The sequence below is a fragment of the Brassica napus genome, chromosome A9, assembly GCF_020379485.1.
Source record: "Brassica napus cultivar Da-Ae chromosome A9, Da-Ae, whole genome shotgun sequence".
NCBI lineage: Eukaryota > Viridiplantae > Streptophyta > Magnoliopsida > Brassicales > Brassicaceae > Brassica > Brassica napus.
The window spans coordinates 25,523,068-25,542,709 of NC_063442.1; the positions used below are offsets into that span (position 1 = coordinate 25,523,068).

Consider the following 19,642-nt stretch of genomic DNA (forward strand, 5'->3'; position numbering starts at 1 on the left):
CATGGAATCAAGAAATGCATTTTTTTCCGAAAATATTTTTCCATATAAAGAAAAACAAGGTTCAAAACGAACTCGAGAAGAAAGAGACAATGACAAGAACTCAGAAACTAAGATAAACTTCGAGATTTCTATAAATAATATTTCCGAAAATGAAGAAAAAGATGAACCTCGAAGAAGCAAAAGAGCTCGAAAGGAAAAATCTTTTGGTGAAGATTTTCTAATGGCATTTTTAGTCGAAAATGTTTCAAAAACTTTGGTAGAAGCCATGGCTTCACCAGAAGCTCCATTTTGGAACGAAGCTGTCAGGAGTGAATTTGATTCTATCATGCAAAATTATACATGGTACATAACAGATTTACCAACTGGCTGCAAAGCATTAGAAAATAAATGGATACATGTCTGATGCAATAGGTTCGGTTGTGGCATGGCCAAATGACAAAATCAAGTTCGTCTAAAACTTGTCATCTGAAACAGTTTTCAAGTTGTTATGTCGGTTATGTATTTCTAGTATGTGATAGAATGTTTAAGTACTTATATGCTCGGTTAAATAATGTGTAATATTATGTTATGGTTAACAAACAAAAACAAATATTATGTGTAATATTATGATCCCTTAGCCTAAAGTGCATAATTTTACGTTGAAACATAAGCTTTAAAAATTAAAACCATAAACGATAAGACCAAAAATTAAAACCCTATACCCTAAAGTGAAAACCCTAAACCCTAAAGTACAAACGTATACCCAATGCCCTAATTGTCTTGATTTCGCAATTTTGGTCACTATAAAAATGATATTGAAAGTGGTGTGTCGGAGAACTACTTTGATCAGCTGTTGGTTTTACTTGAGGATTTGCTACCTGAAGACAATGTCCTTCCCAAGAGTTTAGCTGCAATCAAGAAATTTCTGAAGTTCTTTGGGTTTGGCTACGACAATATTCATGCTTGCAAGAATGTTTGCATACTGTATAGGAAGGAGTATGAGAACCTAGAAAGCTGTCCAAAATGCAAAGTTTCAAGATGAGAAATGGATAAGCACAGTAATGAGATAAAAGTCGGAATTCCAGCAAAGTTCCTTAGATATTTTCCAATCAAGGACATATTTAGGAGGATGTTTAGATCAAAAAGGATGGCTGAAGATCTGCGTTGGCACTATACCAATGCCACTGAAGATGGTACAATGCAACACCCCGTTGATTCTATTTCTTGGGCACTCGTGAATGATAAATGGCCAGACTTTGCTGCTGATCCAAGGAATTTTCGACTTGGGATTTCTACATATGGGATGAACCCTTTCTCCATGCAAAACACCAATCACAACACATGGCCAGTGTTGTTAGTGAACTATAACACGTCTCCAACCATGTGTATGAAGGCTGAGAATATAATGTTGACATTGTTAATCCCTGGTCCAACAGCTCATGGTAATAACATAGATGTTTACCTAGCACCACTGATAGACGATCTAAAAGATTTGTGGGCTGAGGGTATTGAAGTGTACGACTCATTTGCGAAGGAGAATTTCAAACTCAGAGCCTTGCTGCTTTGGAGTATCAGTGACTATCCAGCCTTAGGAACACTGTCTGGATGTAAAGTAAAGGGGAAACAAGCCTGCATTGTATGTGGAAAGGATACACCTGCAAGGTGGTTTAAGTTTAGCTGCAAGTTCGCCTGGCCCTCGTTACAGATATAAAAAAAACTTGGTTTGACAACACTGTGGAGGAAGGGAATGCAAATAGGATACAAACTGGGCCTGAGATATATGAGACACTACAAGCTTTTAGGAATGATTTTGGTAGACCTCTAGAGAAGGAAAAAAAAGGAAAAGACCAGAGTTGGAAGATGATGAGAGGGTTCAAGAAGAAGAGTGTGAAGAATCAAATGAACTATGGCGGTGGAAGAAGAGATCAATATTCTTTGAACTACCTTACTGGAATGTAAAGTATAGTAATTAACTGACCTATATTATGTGATTGTTGTATATGAATATGCCTAACAGTTTCTTGTTTAATGTGTTAGGATTTGCTTGTTCGTCACAATATTGATGTTATGCACGTAGAAAAGAATGTATCGGATGCTTTATTGTCTCTCTTGATGCAAAGTGCGAAGTCAAGAGATGGGTTGAAATCAAGAAAAGACTTAGAAGATATTGGAATCCGAAAGCACTTGCACACAGAAGTGAGGGGAAAGAAAACATACTTACCTCCTGCTGCCTACTGGTTATCGAAGAAAGAGAAGACCATTTTCTGCCAAAGGTTAGCTAAGTGTAGAGGTCCTGATGGTTATTGTGGCAATATTGCGAATAGTGTTTCAGTTAACCCTCCAAATATTGGTAGTTTAAAGTCGCATGATCATCATGTCCTAGTACATAACTTGTTACCAGCTGCATTAAGAGGGTTGTTACATAGGGGTCCTAGGATAGCCATAAATAGATTATGCAGTTACTTAAACAGGTTGTGTCAGCGCATCATTGACCCGGAGAAACTTATATCCATGGAGACAGAGTTTGTGGAAACAATGTGTCAACTGGAGCGCTTCTTCCCTCCAGCCCTTTTTGATATCATGTTCCACCTTCCAATACATCTATCAAAAGAGATACGCTTGGGAGGACCAGTACACTTCTGCGGGATGTATCCCTTCGAAAGGTTTGATGTACTCATTTGCTTCAATATATGTATTTCCCGCAATGATGTTTGACTAATTCATATTTCCTGACTTGAGTTATAGGTACATGAAAACACTAAAGACTTTTGTTAAGAATTATGCAAGGCCAGAAGCATGTATGGCTGAGGCGTATTTAGCTGGAGAATGCGTTGCATTTTGTTTAGAGTTCCTTAAAGATTCAGTACCAGTTCAAGAAGCAGTTAATCGTAATGAAGATGTTGAGGCTGACAGAATGGTGGTTGAAGGCCAACCTCTGCATAAGGGTATAGAGGTTGCCCTTTCAGATAAAGATAGAGACATTGCACATCGTTATGTGCTAATGAACATGGCATCTTTGGATCCCTTTCTTGAGTAAGTTATTCTCTATGTTTCATCTACTATTTTTACTTATAATTTCATTTTCATATACTGTTGTTTAATTTAAAATCAGGATGCATTTGGAAGAGTTACAAGTTAAGGATGCTCGATTTGCTAGAAATGAAACTTTGTTATGGAGAAACCATACTGAGCACTTTGCAGAATGGCTTAAAAATAAGGTTTCCAACTCCATCTTCTTTTCTTGATTATTATTGTAAATACTGGTTAGCTTATATTTTGATGACTGGTTAGCTTGTATCTTGATGATTGGTTAGCTTGTGGATTGAAGAACATGTCCAGATTTTAGTATTTTGATGACTGGCTAGCTTGTGTCTTGATGACTGATTAGCTTGTAGCTTGATGAACTTGTCTGGATTTTAGTATTTTGATGACTGGTTAGCTTGTAGATTGATGATTGGTTTCGTGGTACATATTATAATGTTTTGATTATCATTTTACGACCTCTGGCTTCATGATCATGTTCTGATTTCCTGCGGCAGATTCATTAAAACTCAACGGATAGTCATTCTAAGGAGATAAGGTGGTTGGCATTTGGACCAAGAAATGTTGCTTTAGGACATAAAGGATTCATCATTAATGGGCAACAGTTTCATACTGATGCGGTCAAGCTGAAGACACAAAACAGTGGAGTAACCTATGAAGCCTTTAGCATGTGTAGATCAAGTGCTCGAGATATGAGACAGGCCGCTGATATGCTTACATACCATGGAGTGATAAAGGAGATTTTACTCATCGACTATCACATGTTCAAAGTGCCATTGTTTAGATGCAACTGGGCAAACACATGGAATGGTGTGAAGGAAGAAGATGGCTTCACTCTTGTTAACCTTCATATGAACCAAGCAGCCTATTTGAAATATCCATTCATTCTACCTTCTCAAGCGAAACAGGTTTTCTACTCTAGGGAGGATGATCATTCAAATTGGTATGTTGTTATGAGAGCACCACCTAGAGGTTATCATGAGTTGGAAACAGAAGAGGATTTAGGTGGTGCACCTTTGCGTGTCCAAGAAGTTGATGATATGGGTGATGAAGCTTCGGATGATGATAGTGTTTATGTTAGGGCTGACTGTGAAGGTTTATTAGTGGTAGATTGATAGGTTGTATGTTTGTGTGATGGTTTGTATGAATGTGATATTGTTGTATTATGGGTTTTTAAATAATTATATAGTGTTTTGGATTTTTAATAATTTAAATTCTTTTTATTACAAATTTTTGAATTAATTATCACAAAAAATCAATTCATAATTATTATTAATAAATTTTCTGATTATTTAAAAACTAATTAATAACACTAAACATTTGCTATCTTTGTTATTGGGAAAATAAAATTATTAGGTTTTAATAACATTTGTACAACGTTATTATAAATATTAACAATTGCGAAAAGAAACGCGCTATTGTTGTACGCTTAATTATAGCACAAAGAGAAACTGCTATTAAAAGGGTCGGACCTATTATAACGGGCGCTGTCAGAGCGGACAAGGAAACAATATTATACATGACTCATAGCGTTTTCCGTCCGCTATTACTACTCACATTTCCTGTAGTGGATTCAAGGCTTATGGTATTGTTGGCTGAAAATAATATTTTCGATGATTTCGTGAGGGAATGTCTTATGTCGAGAATCCATCTGTAATCTCAAAAAATTAGCTGGAAAAGAAAGTGGGAATATTTTTGAGAACATCATAAAGCAAAAATTCATGATGGATTCCCAACAGATGCGGGTCTATCAAAAATATTAAAAGTTAAATTTTCCGATCTCTTTTCCTTCCCCCATCAGAAACATTTGCTATCTTTGTTATTGGGAAAATCAAATTATTAGGTTTTAATAACATTGGTACAACATTATTATAAATATTAACATTTGCCAACATAAACGCGCTATTGTTGTACGTTTAATTATAGCACAAAGAAAAACCGCTATTAAAAGGGTCGGACCTATTATAACGGGCGCTGTCAGAGCCGACAAGGAAACGCTATTATACATGACTCATAGCGTTTTCCGTCCGCTATTACTACCCACATTTCCTGTAACATTATTATAAATATTAACATTTGCCAACATAAACGCGCTATTGTTGTACGCTTAATTATAGCACAAAGAAAAACAGCTATTAAAAGGGTCGAACCTATTATAACGGGCGCTGTCAGAGCAGACAAGGAAACACTATTATACATGACTCATAGCGTTTTCCGTCCGCTATTACTACCCACATTTCCTGTAGTGGATTCAAGGTTTATGGTATTGTTGGCTGAAAATAATATTTTCGATGATTTCGCGAGGGAATATGTCTTATGTCGAGAATCCATCTGTAATCTCAAAAATTTAGCTGGAAAAGAAAGCGGGAATATTTTTGAGAACATCATAAAGCAAAAATTCATGATGGATTCCCAACGGATGCGGGTCTATCAAAAATATTAAAAGTTAATTTTTCCGATCTCTTTTCCTTCTCCCATTCGATACTCTCTCTCTCTCTCTCTCTCTCTCTCTCTCTCTCTCTCTCTCTCTCTTCAATAACACACTCAAAATTACCCCTCTTTCTTCCCTATCCTTCTATCAGGTAAGTTTTTCTATTTAGCTTAGATTGTTAAATTATTTTTATGTTAGTTTGTTGGATTTAGGGATTTGAATGTTAGTTTTAGGGATTTAGATGATAGTTTTGGATGTTAGTTTTAGGATTGAATGTTAGTTTTAGGGATTTAGATGATAGTTTTAGGTACAATAATCAGTTACGGGTTTTAGATGATACCGAGAAAGGGAATTGGTCAAAGCATTTCTGGAACATAAAATCAGTCTGGGGAACTGATACGTGTGAAATTGTTTGGGTGAAATGGCCTTGGATAAAACCATGCTATGTTTACTATTACAATGTGGAGAGACAGAGTGTTAGAAGAGTTTATATCCAAGGAATTGACGATAAGGTCTTTGCTATTCTTTTTTTTTAAATATTTATTTTTGCTGAAGTCAAAAACCTAGACCCTTTCTGAATCTTGCGGTTTAATTTTCTTGCTTATGGATTTGTTCTCTTTCTTAATTATCAGCGACATTGATTTTTTTCATGCTACTTTTATCTTATATCCACTCCAATGTTCCTTCACTCCGAGGTCGATTTAATTTCATGGCATCCACCAATATTCGATATGAATCTTCCAAACACCACTAATTCCTTTGTCATCATCAAAATAAAAGTCTTGACTGACGTTAGGGAAATGAAAATATTGTGGAGAAAGATTGAAATTGGGTTTCTGCATTTTCCTGAGACGAACCAAAACGGGATATACATCAACGGGATTTTGTGTTACATTTCTCTTAACAAGTTAACTTACGTTATAGCATGCTTTGATGTTAAGTCTGAGAAATTTAGGTTTTTATAAATAGAGGAAGAGAGCTCTGTGTTGATTAGCTTCTTGATGTTGATAAACTACAAGAGACAGTTAGGTGCCCTTGTCTTTGATGATGGTGACGTTTATTATAACAAGAGCAATAAATGGTCAAAGCGTAGTTTTTGTTTGCCAGTTTGAGCTTTCATGGCCAAAAGATCAATCTGAGAAACTGATACGGGCGAAATTGTTTGGGCGCCAAGTCCTTGGACCTATCAATTTTATGTTTTCTACTACAATGTGGAGAGACAGAATGTTAGAAGCATTGAGATCAAAGGAATTGAAGAGAAATTGATGTGTCGAGATGCCCTTGAACCAATTTTCATCTTCACAAACCATGTTGAGAATCTGATGATGCGGCAATAAATCCGTAGCTGATCACGGTATTTATTTTACTTTAATTTTTTTTTTCTGAAGTCTAAGAGCATGTCCAACCATAAGTATATTAAGAGCAACATATATGGTGGAAGTGCTGAAGGGTTCTAAAAGAAAAAAATATATATTAGTATGCTAATCATGTAATTATATATTTATTTTTAGAACTTTTAAAAAATTAGAAAAGTGACATCTCTTGCTTTAGTTTCCTAAGAGGTCCTAAAAAGTCTTACTTTTGAGAACTTTTTCTAACTCTCCCTCTTATTTTTCTGATTTTATCTTTTCTTTCAAGTCTTAGAACTCCTTCCAAATATTATGGTTGGAGCTGCTCTAACAAGGGTATCTAACATGTAAAATATTAATATTTTACTATAATTCAGTTAATGGTTAAATTTTAAAACAGATAAAGAAAGTAAAACCAATTATGGAATGACACATAATGTCAAAGTTTCGTAATTTTTTTTGTTGAGGATGTAAAAAGGAAATTTATTTTTGTTCTCTCTCTACCTTTAACAATTTTTTAATTTTTTTTAATACATAGATACTGGTTATATACTGCTGTTAAGGCTGTCGTAAGAACATATCTAAATGATTAGAAACGTAAATATGTATCTAAAATTTATAATAATAAATTTTTTGATTTAAATAGATTATCGACTTAAAATTTAAGTGATAGCAGAAATCTAACTAATCCTATAATGACATTTGACAAAGCAGTTTCAAATAGAGTTCTAAAAACATCTCTAGATACTTTTTGACAGTCTCTCTCATTTTTTTTTTCTTCTAAGAGTTGAGAAACTCACGTCCATCCCACTGATGGACATGCTCTTAAGATTTATTCTTATTGATTTTCTGTTTGTTTCATAAATCTTTGCGACATTGATCTCATTATATTTTCATGCTAGTACTGCTTTTTATTCATTCATATCACATAAAGATTACGTAGACTTGAGAAACAGAACTTACATAGAGAGATGAGCTCTATCATCTTACTCCTTGTGAGCTGTGAGTTTTTGACCATGCCAAGAAGCAAGAGTGACCGAAGCTTATCTACGTATTGCCACCTTTTTGAAAGAATATGGTTTGTCAGAGCAAGTTATACTTTGTATACAATTGATATTGCTCTTCCACCTGGAGAAGAACACTGTTAAAAAGAGTTAAAACCCAAGATTTCTCTGGGAGCCGAAATTCGCACCGTCGATTTCCATAAAATTAGGAAAGTTAGGAAACCCTAAATTTCCCAAAGGTCCCGGATTTCTGCTAAGCCAAACGTCAAGCAATCAGATAAATAAACAGACGAAAATGATAACTTGAATAAAGTAAAAAGAGAGCAAAGAAGATCTTATTCCAAATTTGTGTATAAGCGTTTACAACAGGTAAAACCTTGGTCGTAAGAGCTGTTGGCGAGTTCCTAGTTCTAACCACCTAAGACTTAAAAATCTAGTTGAGTCGCAGCTCGATAAAAAAAACAGAAAATTGCCTAATATTGCTCTAAGTGCTAAGTTTGCTGTGTGTGTAAAAGTTCTCTCTTGCGCCTGTCGCTTTCGTGTCCCTTATATACTCCTTCTAGGTAAGTCTGGGCTTTCCTTTTCTGCCCTTGGGCCGAGTTTATCTTATCGCATGAATATTCCATTTTTTCCGATCTTGATGATTATCCCTTGAAACTTGACATTTATCTCCGAATTTGCCTTTAGTACGACGTCGATTTTACGAGATAGCGGAAATCAGTAGTATATCTCAGATAACCATTATATTAAGCTAAGCGTTATCATTTTATACGATCGATCCGAACTTATATGAGAAAATAAGTCTTCGTCGTTTTTATCGTAAAGTTTTAACGGTAACTCCGATCGGGACGAGACAAGAGACAGTTTGACCGAGACCCGAAAGAGGGAGTTTTGGAGATGAGAATGCATGGTGTGGGACTGATCCAACTCACTTAATGGCGAATTGGACAAGACTGATCCAACTCGCCGTCGGGCAAGTTGGACATGATGCATCCAACTCGCCCAATGGCGAGTTGGATTGGACGTGGGCGAGTTGGGTCAGTCCCACACCATGCATTGTCGTCTCCGGAACTCTCAATGGTGATTTGGACTTGGCTAATCCAATTTGCCCGATGGCGGGTCGTACGATGCTGGTTTGCTTGTCTTGATGCTTTGGCAACATCTATTCGAGAGATTAAATGATCTCTTCCGAGGACCTTGTCTTGCAAATACTCTTAAAAATACGAAGTTTTAGTTTTCCATATTTTTAATTTTTTACAAAAAGGTTTCTCGAGAACTTTTTGACATTGATTTCGTCATTACCGATTTTGACCCCAACAATTTCCAGATGATGATGTCTTAGTTTATCCTTCTTTTCTCATCCTTTATCGACGTCGGATCCTCAACAGAAGCCCACCGCTCTTATATACAAGGTCCTTCACTCCGAGGATAATTTTTTTCCGTCTATCATCAACTTTGATAGCATATTTTCAAATCGGCATCCACCAATCTTCTTTCTGAATCTTCCAACCCCCGCTAAATCCATTTTCAGTGCCAATCCTCCACTCACCTCTTTCTCCCAGACTTATCGTCATCACAGTAAAAGTCAATGGTTTATTAATGTTCTAAGAAGATAAGTCAACTGTTATCGGTTAATGATGATAATTTTATATGGATATGGATTCGATAATGAATTAAATCATAGGAACGATTACTGAGATTATCACTATTTGGTATTTCACAAGAAAACCTGAGTTTTTTGGGTTTAGGGGATGAATCAGTTGACCCCTAAAATGTAATTTTCTTTTTACTAACAAGTAGAGAATTCAACATCTTAATAAGATTATGGTACTAAAAAGAATATTTGTTGCCATATGAATTCAAATTTTGGTTCATGAATGGTGGAAAAATAAAAGACACAATAGGATACTTAAGATTCCATATTAAAAAGAAAAGGAAACTAAAGATTTTAAAAATATAATGTAAAATATCAGGATATGTATTTCGATAAGCCTATAGTATATTACCTCCTGTTGTCTTAGCTATCTGCATTCCCAGACCATAGCAAAAATCGTCATGAGCCTAGAGAAATACAACAATCCGGTGAAACACCTTAAAATCATCAAAGGCCACATACAATCATCAAAAAACTCTTCAACGTATGTAGGAGGAAACTCGGAGACGCTTCCCATCGATCTCATCATCGAGATCCTCAAGAGACTACCAGCAAAAGCCATTGCACTATGTCGATGTGTCTCGAAGGAATGGGATTCCATACTTTGCAGTCCACATTTCGCAAAATCGTTCCTGACGAGTTCATCCACTCGGCCACAACTTTTGTTCACGTTTGAATTCAAAGGCAAGTGGCACTTCTTTTCATCCCCTCAGCTTCATTTTAATGAGAACATAAGTGTTGTAGCACCGGATTATCATATGGGTGTCTCTGGAGATTGGTACAAAGAAGTTTGTCTATCCACCAACGGTTTTGTCTATCTTTACGAAAAGCAGATGCTAAAGGGAAAGATGGAAAGGGTTCCTGTGCTATGTAACCCTAGCACGGGTCAGAAAATACCTCTACCTAAAGTGAGAGCTAAGAATAATGAGTTAAGAAGCTTTCTTGGGTATGATCCTATTGAGAAGCAATTCAAGTTTTTGTGCATGACCGTAACAAAGTATAGAAGACAAATAAACTCCAGAGAACATCACATCTTGACGCTAGGGAAAGGAAACCCATCATGGAGAAAGCTAGAATGTGAGTTTCCCCATTTTCCTCAGAACTACAGAAAGGGGATATGCATCAACGGGATATTGTATTATGCAGCTCATAACAACTTTATTAACGTGATAGCATGCTTTAATGTTAAGTCTGAAAAGTTTAGGTTTATACAAATTGATTTCAACTTTTGGACGTTGATAAACTACAAGGGAAAGTTAGGTGTCTTAGTCCGTGATTATAGTGACAATAATCAATTATGGGTTCTAGATGATACTGAGAAAGGGAAATGGTCGAAGCATATCTTGTATTTCCCAGATATGATTTTCTGGAACATAAAATCAGTCTGGGGAACTGATACAGGTGAAGTTGTTTGGGCGCAGTGGCATTGGAAGAAACCATTCTATGTTTACTTTTACAATGTGGAGAGAAAGAGTGTTAGAAGAGTTGAGATCCAAGGAATTGAAGAGAAGGTCTTTATGGATCCAGCTGCACACCATGGTGAAGTCTTCACCTTCCCAAACCATGTTGAGAATCTGATGTTTCGGCAATAAATCCGTGGCTGATCGCGGGGTCTTTGCTCTCTTTTTTTAATATTTATTTTTCCTGAAGTCTATTGCCTAGACCATTTTGAATCTTGTGGTTTAATTTTCTTTCTTATGGATTTGTTTTGTTTCTAATTATCAGCGACATTCATCTATTCGTGCTACTTCTGTTTTATGCATGTATATCACTTAAAAGTTTTCTAAAGCTTGAGTAACAGATATTAGATTAACATACAAAAATATTAGCTCCAACACCAAAATCATCGTGAGCTGTGAGGTTTTGACGATGCCGAAAAGCAAGAATGGTTGAAGTTTATCTAATTTTTGCCACTTTTCCAGAGGAATGTGGTTGTGCAGACAAGTTATTACTTGTAGGACTCACTTGTTCAAGTAAAATTGCTCTACAACCAGGAAACGAACAGTACTGTGCAGATACGTGATAAAGTCTTAGTTTGGTCTTCTCTTTCAGTAGTCATATTGAAACTTTGACCTTGGCTACTTGATCATAGATCAGTAATTCAACAAATAATGTACTTTCAAATATAACTAATTTCAGCTGTAAAGTAAAAGAAACATTGTACATAAAATTGAGTAAAGGCAACAAAAAATGTACTCATATATTTTTACAATTTTTAGGTTTTTTTCCAACAATGCCTAAACTACTTATAGTATGCCAAAGATAAAGAAAACTTATTTTTAAAAACTGAAACATAGACATAAATAATAATGACATCCCAAAAGAAAAGTTTTGTCATCGGTATATATGAACCTAAATCATAATCCTTTAATAACGTAATTTAATCTCTTGGAATCTAGATTATAATGCAAACATCATAAACAACTTAAACCCTAACCAAAAATATAAAATCCCATCAATGTTTATTAACTTCAAAACTTTTGAAAAATATTTCCAAAAATTATCCAAGATTTCACCTTGTACAAACACTATTCATATTTCTTATTTGAAATGTTTTTTTTTTTTATATATATATATATATATATATATCTTATTCTCAAAATAGAGAAATCTGATTTCTTTTTTTTTTTTTTTTTTTTGTCATCAACAAACAGACTCATATAGACTCTGCGAACCAAACTGGTAACTCTGCATCCATGTGAACGACGAAAGACGATTGTTTTCTGACTCTGAGAAATCTGATTTCTAATACCAATTTACCAGAACCCAGAAGTTGTATAACGATTATAAGTCAAACTTTAATAGCCACATATGTTGTTCGAATGTGAAATACGTCAACAAAAAAATCATTAAAGCCAAAGAATATACAATGTTTAAATTTGATCGATCAAGTTTTTTCTCCAAAAAAAGACCGAGCAAGTGTAAAAAAAATACAAATCAAAAATATATGATGCATAAGAAACATTACATAAAATTTCTAATTAAATAAGTAAAGTAAATATTGTATAAGGAATTGAGTAATGAAACAAACAATCAAGTTTCGTATTTTTTACGAAGAAACTTATATATTAGATGAACTGTGAAGTTTCATAATCATGATAAAATTTACAGATTAAATATAACATGGAAATTACAATTTGAATGGAAACAATTGGTTGAATGATATTTTTACGCAAAATGATGTGCAACCTCATTTGATTGGAGTGATATATGTGTAAATGAATTTATCGGTGACTTTCAAGACCACTGCTTTTAGTATCTCTGCAAACATTCTCGATGTTGAAATCTTTTCACCTAGTATTGATACTCTATACCAGATTTTGTTAGTCTCCTTCAACGTATTTAAATTGCTACAAAAAAAATTATTGGATCCGGCTTCAAATGGAGAAAGTGCAATTCTTAAGTTTGCTGAACCAAAATCTAGCTATTCCCAAATCTTCTTGTAATATTCATCCTCAAGTTACAAGTTTATTGGAGTTGTGGTATCACTACAAAAAACATAGGAAGTTTTGACAGATTTTTTTGATGGAATTAAATATGTCAGGAATTTCCAACGCATTTCTGAATTTCCAAGAAAAAAACTTTAACGGAAATCCTCAGAAAATTTCGATGGATTTCGACGAGTTTAATAAAGATGAGCATTTCTTTAATTCAACATGAAGCTATTGGTAATTCACGAAAATTTCAAACAAATTCTCGTGGATATTTTGACGGAGTCTCGATGGAATTAATTAAATATTAGTTTAATAAATTAATCGGGAATCCATCGGACATTTTTGAAGAATTCTCAATAGAATTAAATAAATATATAATTATATTAAATTTAAAGGATTTTTTTTTGGAAATGTATCAGACATTTTTGGGAATTCGTCAGAAATCCGTATGTATACGGATATCGTTGATGTGTTTATGTATATTGTATACATATATTTTTGATATGTTTTTCTTTGTGTTTGGTAACCCTAATCATGAAGTCTTCGGGAATCCATCAGAAATTTATCGTAAATCCTTCAAGAAATTTGGATGAATATTTGATGATTCAAGGTTTATGGTCTTGTTGGCTGAAAATAAAATTGTCGATGATTTCGCGAGGGAATATGTCTTATGTCGAGAATCCATTTGTAATCTCAAAATTTAGCTGAAAAAGAAATCGGGAATATTTTTGAGGACATCATAAAGCAAAAATTCATGATGGCTTCCCAACGGATGCAGGTCCATCAAAAAATTTTAAAGTTAAATTTTCGGATCTCTTTTCCTTCCCCCATTCGATTCTCTCTCTCTCTCTAGAGAGAGAGAGAGAGAGAGAGAGAGAAGAGAGGAGAGGAGAGAGAGAGAGAGAGAGGAGAGAGAGAGAGAGAGAGAGAGAGAGAGAGAGGAGAGAGAGAGAGAGAGAGAGAGAGAGAGAGGAGAGGAGCGAGAGAGAGAGAGAGAGAGAGAGAGAGAGAGAGAGAGAGAGAGAGAGAGAGAGAGAGAGAGAGAGAGAGAGAGAGAGAGAGAGAGAGAGAAGAGAGAGAGAGAGAGAGAGAGAGAGAGAGAGAGAGAGGAAGAGAGAGAGAGAGAGAGATCTCTCGAGAGAGAGATCTAGAGAGAGAGAGATCTTCTCTCTAGATCTCTCTCTTCTCTCTCTCTCTCTCTCTCTTCTCTCTCTCTCTCTCTCTCTCTCTCTCTCTCTCTCTCTCTCTCTCTCTCTGTCTCTCTCTCTCTCTCTCTCTCTCTCTCTCTCTCTCTCTCTCTCTCTCTCTCTCTCTCTCTCTCTCTCTCTCTCTCTCTCTCTCCAATAACACACTCGAAATTACCTCTTTTTCTTCCCTATCCTTCTATCAGGTAAGTTTTTGTATTTAGATTAGATTGTTAAATTATTTTTATGTTAGTTTGTTGGATTGAGGGATTTGAATGTTAGTTTTAGGGATTTAGATGATACTTTTAGGGATTTGGATGTTTGTTTTAGGATTGAATGTTAGTTTTAGGGATTTAGATGATAGTTTTAGGTACAATAATCAGTTACGGGTTCTAGATGATACCGAGAAAGGGAATTGGTCAAAGCATTTCTTGTATTTCCCAGTTATGGTTTTATGGAACATAAAATCAGTCTGGGGAACTGATACGGGTGAAATTGTTTGGGCGCAAAGGCCTCTCTCTTCAATAACACACTCAAAATTACCTCTCTTTCTTCCCTATCCTTCTATCAGGTAAGTTTTTGTATTTAGATTAGATTGTTAAATTATTTTTATGTTAGTTTGTTGGATTTAGAGATTTGAATGTTAGTTTTAGGGATTTAGATGATAGTTTTAGGGATTTGGATGTTAGTTTTAGGATTGAATGTTAGTTTTAGGGATTTAGATGATAGTTTTAGGTACAATAATCAGTTACGGGTTCTAGATGATACCAAGAAAGGGAATTGGTCAAAGCATTTCTTGTATTTCCCAGATATAGTTTTATGGAACATAAAATCAGTCTGGGGAACTGATACGGGTGAAATTGTTTGGGCACAATGGCCTTGGATAAAACCATGCTATGTTTACTATTACAATGTAAAGAGACAGAGTGTTAGAAGAGTTTATATCCAAGGAATTGACGATAAGGTCTTTGCTATTCTTTTTTTTTTACCGAGAAAGGGAATTGGTCAAAGCATTTCTTGTATTTCCCAGATATGGTTATCTGGAACATAAAATCAGTCTGGGGAACTGATACGGGTGAAATTGTTTGGGCGCAATGGCCTTGGATAAAACCATGCTATGTTTACTATTACAATGTGGAGAGACAGAGTGTTAGAAGAGTTTATATCCAAGGAATTGACGATAAGGTCTTTGCTATTCTTTTTTTTAATATTTATTTTTGCTGAAGTCAAAAACCTAGACCCTTTCTGAATCTTGCGGTTTAATTTTCTTGCTTATGGATTTGTTCTCTTTCTTAATTATCAGCGACATTGACTTTTTTCATGCTACTTCTATCTTATATCCACTCCAATGATAGTTTTAGGTACAATAATCAGTTACGGGTTCTAGATGATACCGAGAAAGGGAATTGGTCAAAGCATTTCTTGTATTTCCCAGATATGGTTATCTGGAACATAAAATTAGTCTGGGGAACTGATATGGGTGAAATTGTTTGGGCGCAATGGCCTTAGATAAAACCATGCTATGTTTACTATTACAATGTGGAGAGACAGAGTGTTAGAAGAGTTTATATCCAAGGAATTGACGATAAGGTTTTGCTATTCTTTTTTTTTTAATATTTATTTTTGCTGAAGTCAAAAACCTAGACCCTTTCTGAATCTTGCGGTTTAATTTTCTTGCTTATGGATTTGTTCTCTTTATTAATTATCAGCGACATTGACTTTTTTCATGCTACTTCTATCTTATATCCACTCCAATGTTCCTTCCCTCCGAGGGCGATTTAATTTCATGGCATCCACCAATCTTCATTAATATGAATCTTCCAAACACCACTAATTCCTTTTTTAGCGCCAATCCTACACTGACCTCCTCCTCCCAGTCTTATCCTTATCATCATCAAAGTAAAAGTCTTGACGTTAGGGAAATGAAAACTATTGTGGAGAAAGATTGAAATTGGGTTTCTGCATTTTCCTGAGGCGCACCAAAACGGGATATACGTCAACGGGATTTTGTGTTACATTTCTCTTAACAAGTTAACTTACGTGATAGCATGCTTTGATGTTAAGTCTGAGAAATTTAGGTTTTTACAAATAGAGGAAGAGAGCTCTGTGTTGATTAGCTTCTTGATGTTGATAAACTACAAGAGACAGTTAGGTGCCCTAGTCTTTGATGATGGTGACGTTTATTATAACAAGAGCAATAAATGGTCAAAGCATAGTTTTTGTTTGCCAGTTTGAGCTTTCATGGCCAAAAGATCAATCTGAGAAACTGATACGGGCGAAATTGTTTGGGCGCCAAGTCCTTGGACCTATCAATTTTATGTTTTCTACTACAATGTGGAGAGACAGAATGTTAGAAGCATTGAGATCAAAGGAATTGAAGAGAAATTGATGTGTCGAGATGCCCTTGAACCAATTTTCATCTTCACAAACCATGTTGAGAATCTGATGATGCGGCAATAAATCCGTAGCTGATCACAGTATTTATTTTACTTTAATTTTTTTTTGTTGAAGTCTAAGAGCATGTCCAACCATAAGTATATTAAGAGCAACATATACGGTGGAAGTGCTGAAGGGTTCTAAAAGAAAAAAATATATATTAGTATGCTAATCATGTAATTATATATTTATTTTTAGAACTTTTAAAAAATTAGAAAAGTGACATCTCTTGCTTTAGTTTCCTAAGAGGTCCTAAAAAGTCTTACTTTTGAGAACTTTTTCTAACTTTCCCTCTTATTTTTCTGATTTTATCTTTTCTTTTAAGGTCCTATTCGTTTGTACACCTCGAAGATGCATCCAGATAATCCATCTAGATGTCTCATCCAGATGCTCCATCTGGGTGTTGTTCGTTTCTTCACTTCGTTCATGCATTCAGATGAATCATCTGAATGCAACTATGTTCGTTTGCTTTTCATTTTTTAACTTCCATCTGCATCCAGGTGGACTTGTTAATAAGATGACTAAAATATAATTTATTACGTTTCGGCGGAAAAATAGCATTTTTACGGTTTTGGCCGAAAATATTTTTGCGGTTTTTGAGGAAATATGTGTTTTTCGCGAAAAAGTGCATTTTTATGGTTTTGGCGGAAAAATATGTTTTATGGGTTTGGCGGAAAAATACGTTTTTGCGGTTTGGACAGAAAAAGTGTGTATTGTAGTTTTGGCGCGAAAAGTGTTTTTGACGGGAAAAGTTTTTTTTCATGATTGTGGCGGAAAAAGTTATTTTTGCGGTTTTGGCGGGAAAATACATTTTCCGGTTTTGGCGGGAAAGTTATTTTTGCGGTTTTGACGGGAAAATACATTTTCCGGTTTTGGCGGGAAAATGCATTTTTCCAGTTTTGGCGGTAAAAGTTATTTTTGCGGTTTTGGCGGGAAAATACATTTTCCGGTTTTGGCGGGAAAAGTTATTTTTGCGGTTTTGGCGGGAAAATACATTTTCCGGTTTTGGCGGAAAAATGCATTTTTCCGGTTTTGGCGGGAAAATGCATTTTTCCGGTTTTGGCGGGAAAATACATTTTTCCGGTTTTGGCGAGAAAATGCATTTTTCCGGTTTTGGCGGAAAAACACATTTTTCGGTTTTGGCGGGAAAATTCATTTTTCCGGTTTTGGCGGGAAAATAATTTTTTTCCGGTTTTGGCGGGAAAATATATTTTTCCGGTTTTGGCGGAAAAATATATTTTTCCGGTTTTGGCTGGAAAATACATTTTTCCGGTTTTGGCGGAAAATGTGTTTTTCTGGTTTTAGCGGGAAAATACGTTTTCCGATTTTAGCGGGAAATACGTTTTTCCGGTTTTGGCGGGAAAAATGTGTTTTTCAATTTTGGCGGGAAAATGCGTTTTTCCGGTTTTGGTGGGAAAATTCCGTTTTCTGGTTTTGGTGGGAAAATTCCGTTTTTCAGTTTTGGCAGGAAAATTCTGTTTTCCGGTTTTGGCGAGAAAATTGTGTTTTTCGGTTTTAGCGAAAAAATGCATTTTTTTTTGTTTTGGCGAGAAAATGTGTTGTTTCCGGTTTTGACAGGAATATGCGTTTTTTGGGTTTTGGTCGAAAAGTGTGGTTTTACTGGTTTAGTCGAAAAAATGTGTTTTAATGGAAATGTGTTTTATGTTTTTTGCGGAAAAATGCATCTTGTGGTTTTGGCGGGAAAGTGTGTTTTCCGTTTTTCCGAGAAAATGTATTTTTTGGTTATAGTGGAAAAAGTATATGCAAAAAAAATTGAATTTACGGTTTGAAAATAATATTTTGATTTTAAAAGGTCATTTTTGTCGTTTATCATTTTGGACTGAACTAGATGCATCTGCATCCAGATGCACTATCAAGACTCACCTTCATTTAGGTGAGAATTTGAGATGAGTTTTTAAAAATTCAGCTGGGTGATCCATCTGGATGTAGTATTATAATGCACTAAACGAACATCAATTTGCATCTTCACCCAGATGGATCACCTAGGTGAGCAAACGAACAGGGCCTAAGTTTTAGAACTCCTTCCAAATATTATGGTTGGAGCTGCTCTAACAAGGGTATCTAACATGTAAAATATTAATATCTTACTATAATTCAGTTAATGGTTAAATTTTAAAACAGATAAAGAAAGTAAAACCAATTATGGAATGACACACAATGTCAAAGTATCGCAATTTTTTTTTGTTGAGGATGTAAACAGAGAATTTATTTTTGTTCTCTCTCCACCTTTAACAATTTTTTAATTTGTTTAATACATAGATACTGGTTAAATACTGCTGTTAAGGTTGTCCTAAAAACATATCTAACAGTTTAGAAACGTAAATATGTATCTAAAATTTATAATAATAACAATTTTGATTTAAATAGATTATTGACTTAAAATTTAAGTGATAGCAGAAATCTAACTAATCCTGTAATGACATTTGACAAAGCAGTTTCAAATAGAGTTCTAAAAACATCTCTAGATACTTTTTGACAGTTTCTCTTCGCTTTTGACATTTTTTTTTCTAAGAGTTGAGAAACTCTTGTCCATCCCACAGATGGACATGCTCTTAAGATCTATTCTTATTGATTTTTTTGTTTGTTTCATAAATCTTTGCGACATTGATCTCATTAATATTTTCGTGCTAGTACTGCTTTTTATCCATTCATATCACATAAATATTACGTAGACTTGAGAAACAGATCTTACATAGAGAGATGAGCTCTATCATCTTACTCCTTGTGAGCTGTGAGTTTTTGACCATGCCAAGAAGCAAGAGTGACCGAAGCTTATCTACGTATTGCCACCTTTTTGAAAGAATATGGTTTGTCAGAGCAAGTTATACTTTGTATACAATTGATATTGCTCTTCCACCTGGAGAAGAACACTGTTAAAAAGAGTTAAAACCCAAGATTTCTCTGGGAGCCGAAATTCGCACCGTCGATTTCCATAAAATAAGGAAAGTTAGGAAACCCTAAATTTCCCAGAGGTCCCGGATTTCTGCTAAGCCAAACGTCAAGCAATCAGATAACATAAACAGACGAAAATGATAACTTGAATAAAGTAAAAAGAGAGCAAAGAAGATCTTATTCCAAATTTGTGTATAAGCGTTCACAACAGGTAAA

The 19,642-nt window shown here is 35.0% G+C and overlaps 2 protein-coding genes across 2 annotated transcripts; both read left to right on the forward strand.

Annotated features, from left to right (window-relative positions):
• The first annotated feature begins 1,126 nt into the window (after nucleotides 1-1,126).
• LOC106441563 lies at nucleotides 1,127-4,136 on the forward strand. Its single transcript, XM_048740470.1, has 6 exons — nucleotides 1,127-1,615; nucleotides 1,797-1,934; nucleotides 2,017-2,642; nucleotides 2,725-3,012; nucleotides 3,092-3,197; nucleotides 3,627-4,136. Exons 1-6 carry the CDS (start codon nucleotides 1,127-1,129, stop codon nucleotides 4,134-4,136), a joined length of 2,157 nt encoding a protein of 718 aa, XP_048596427.1.
• A 1,436-nt stretch (nucleotides 4,137-5,572) lies between these two features.
• On the forward strand, nucleotides 5,573-11,956 carry LOC106441562 (putative F-box protein At1g46984). The gene has a single exon (XM_048739047.1). It carries the CDS (start codon nucleotides 9,861-9,863, stop codon nucleotides 11,049-11,051), a length of 1,191 nt encoding a protein of 396 aa, XP_048595004.1. The 5' UTR covers nucleotides 5,573-9,860; the 3' UTR covers nucleotides 11,052-11,956.
• The last annotated feature ends 7,686 nt before the right edge of the window (nucleotides 11,957-19,642 follow it).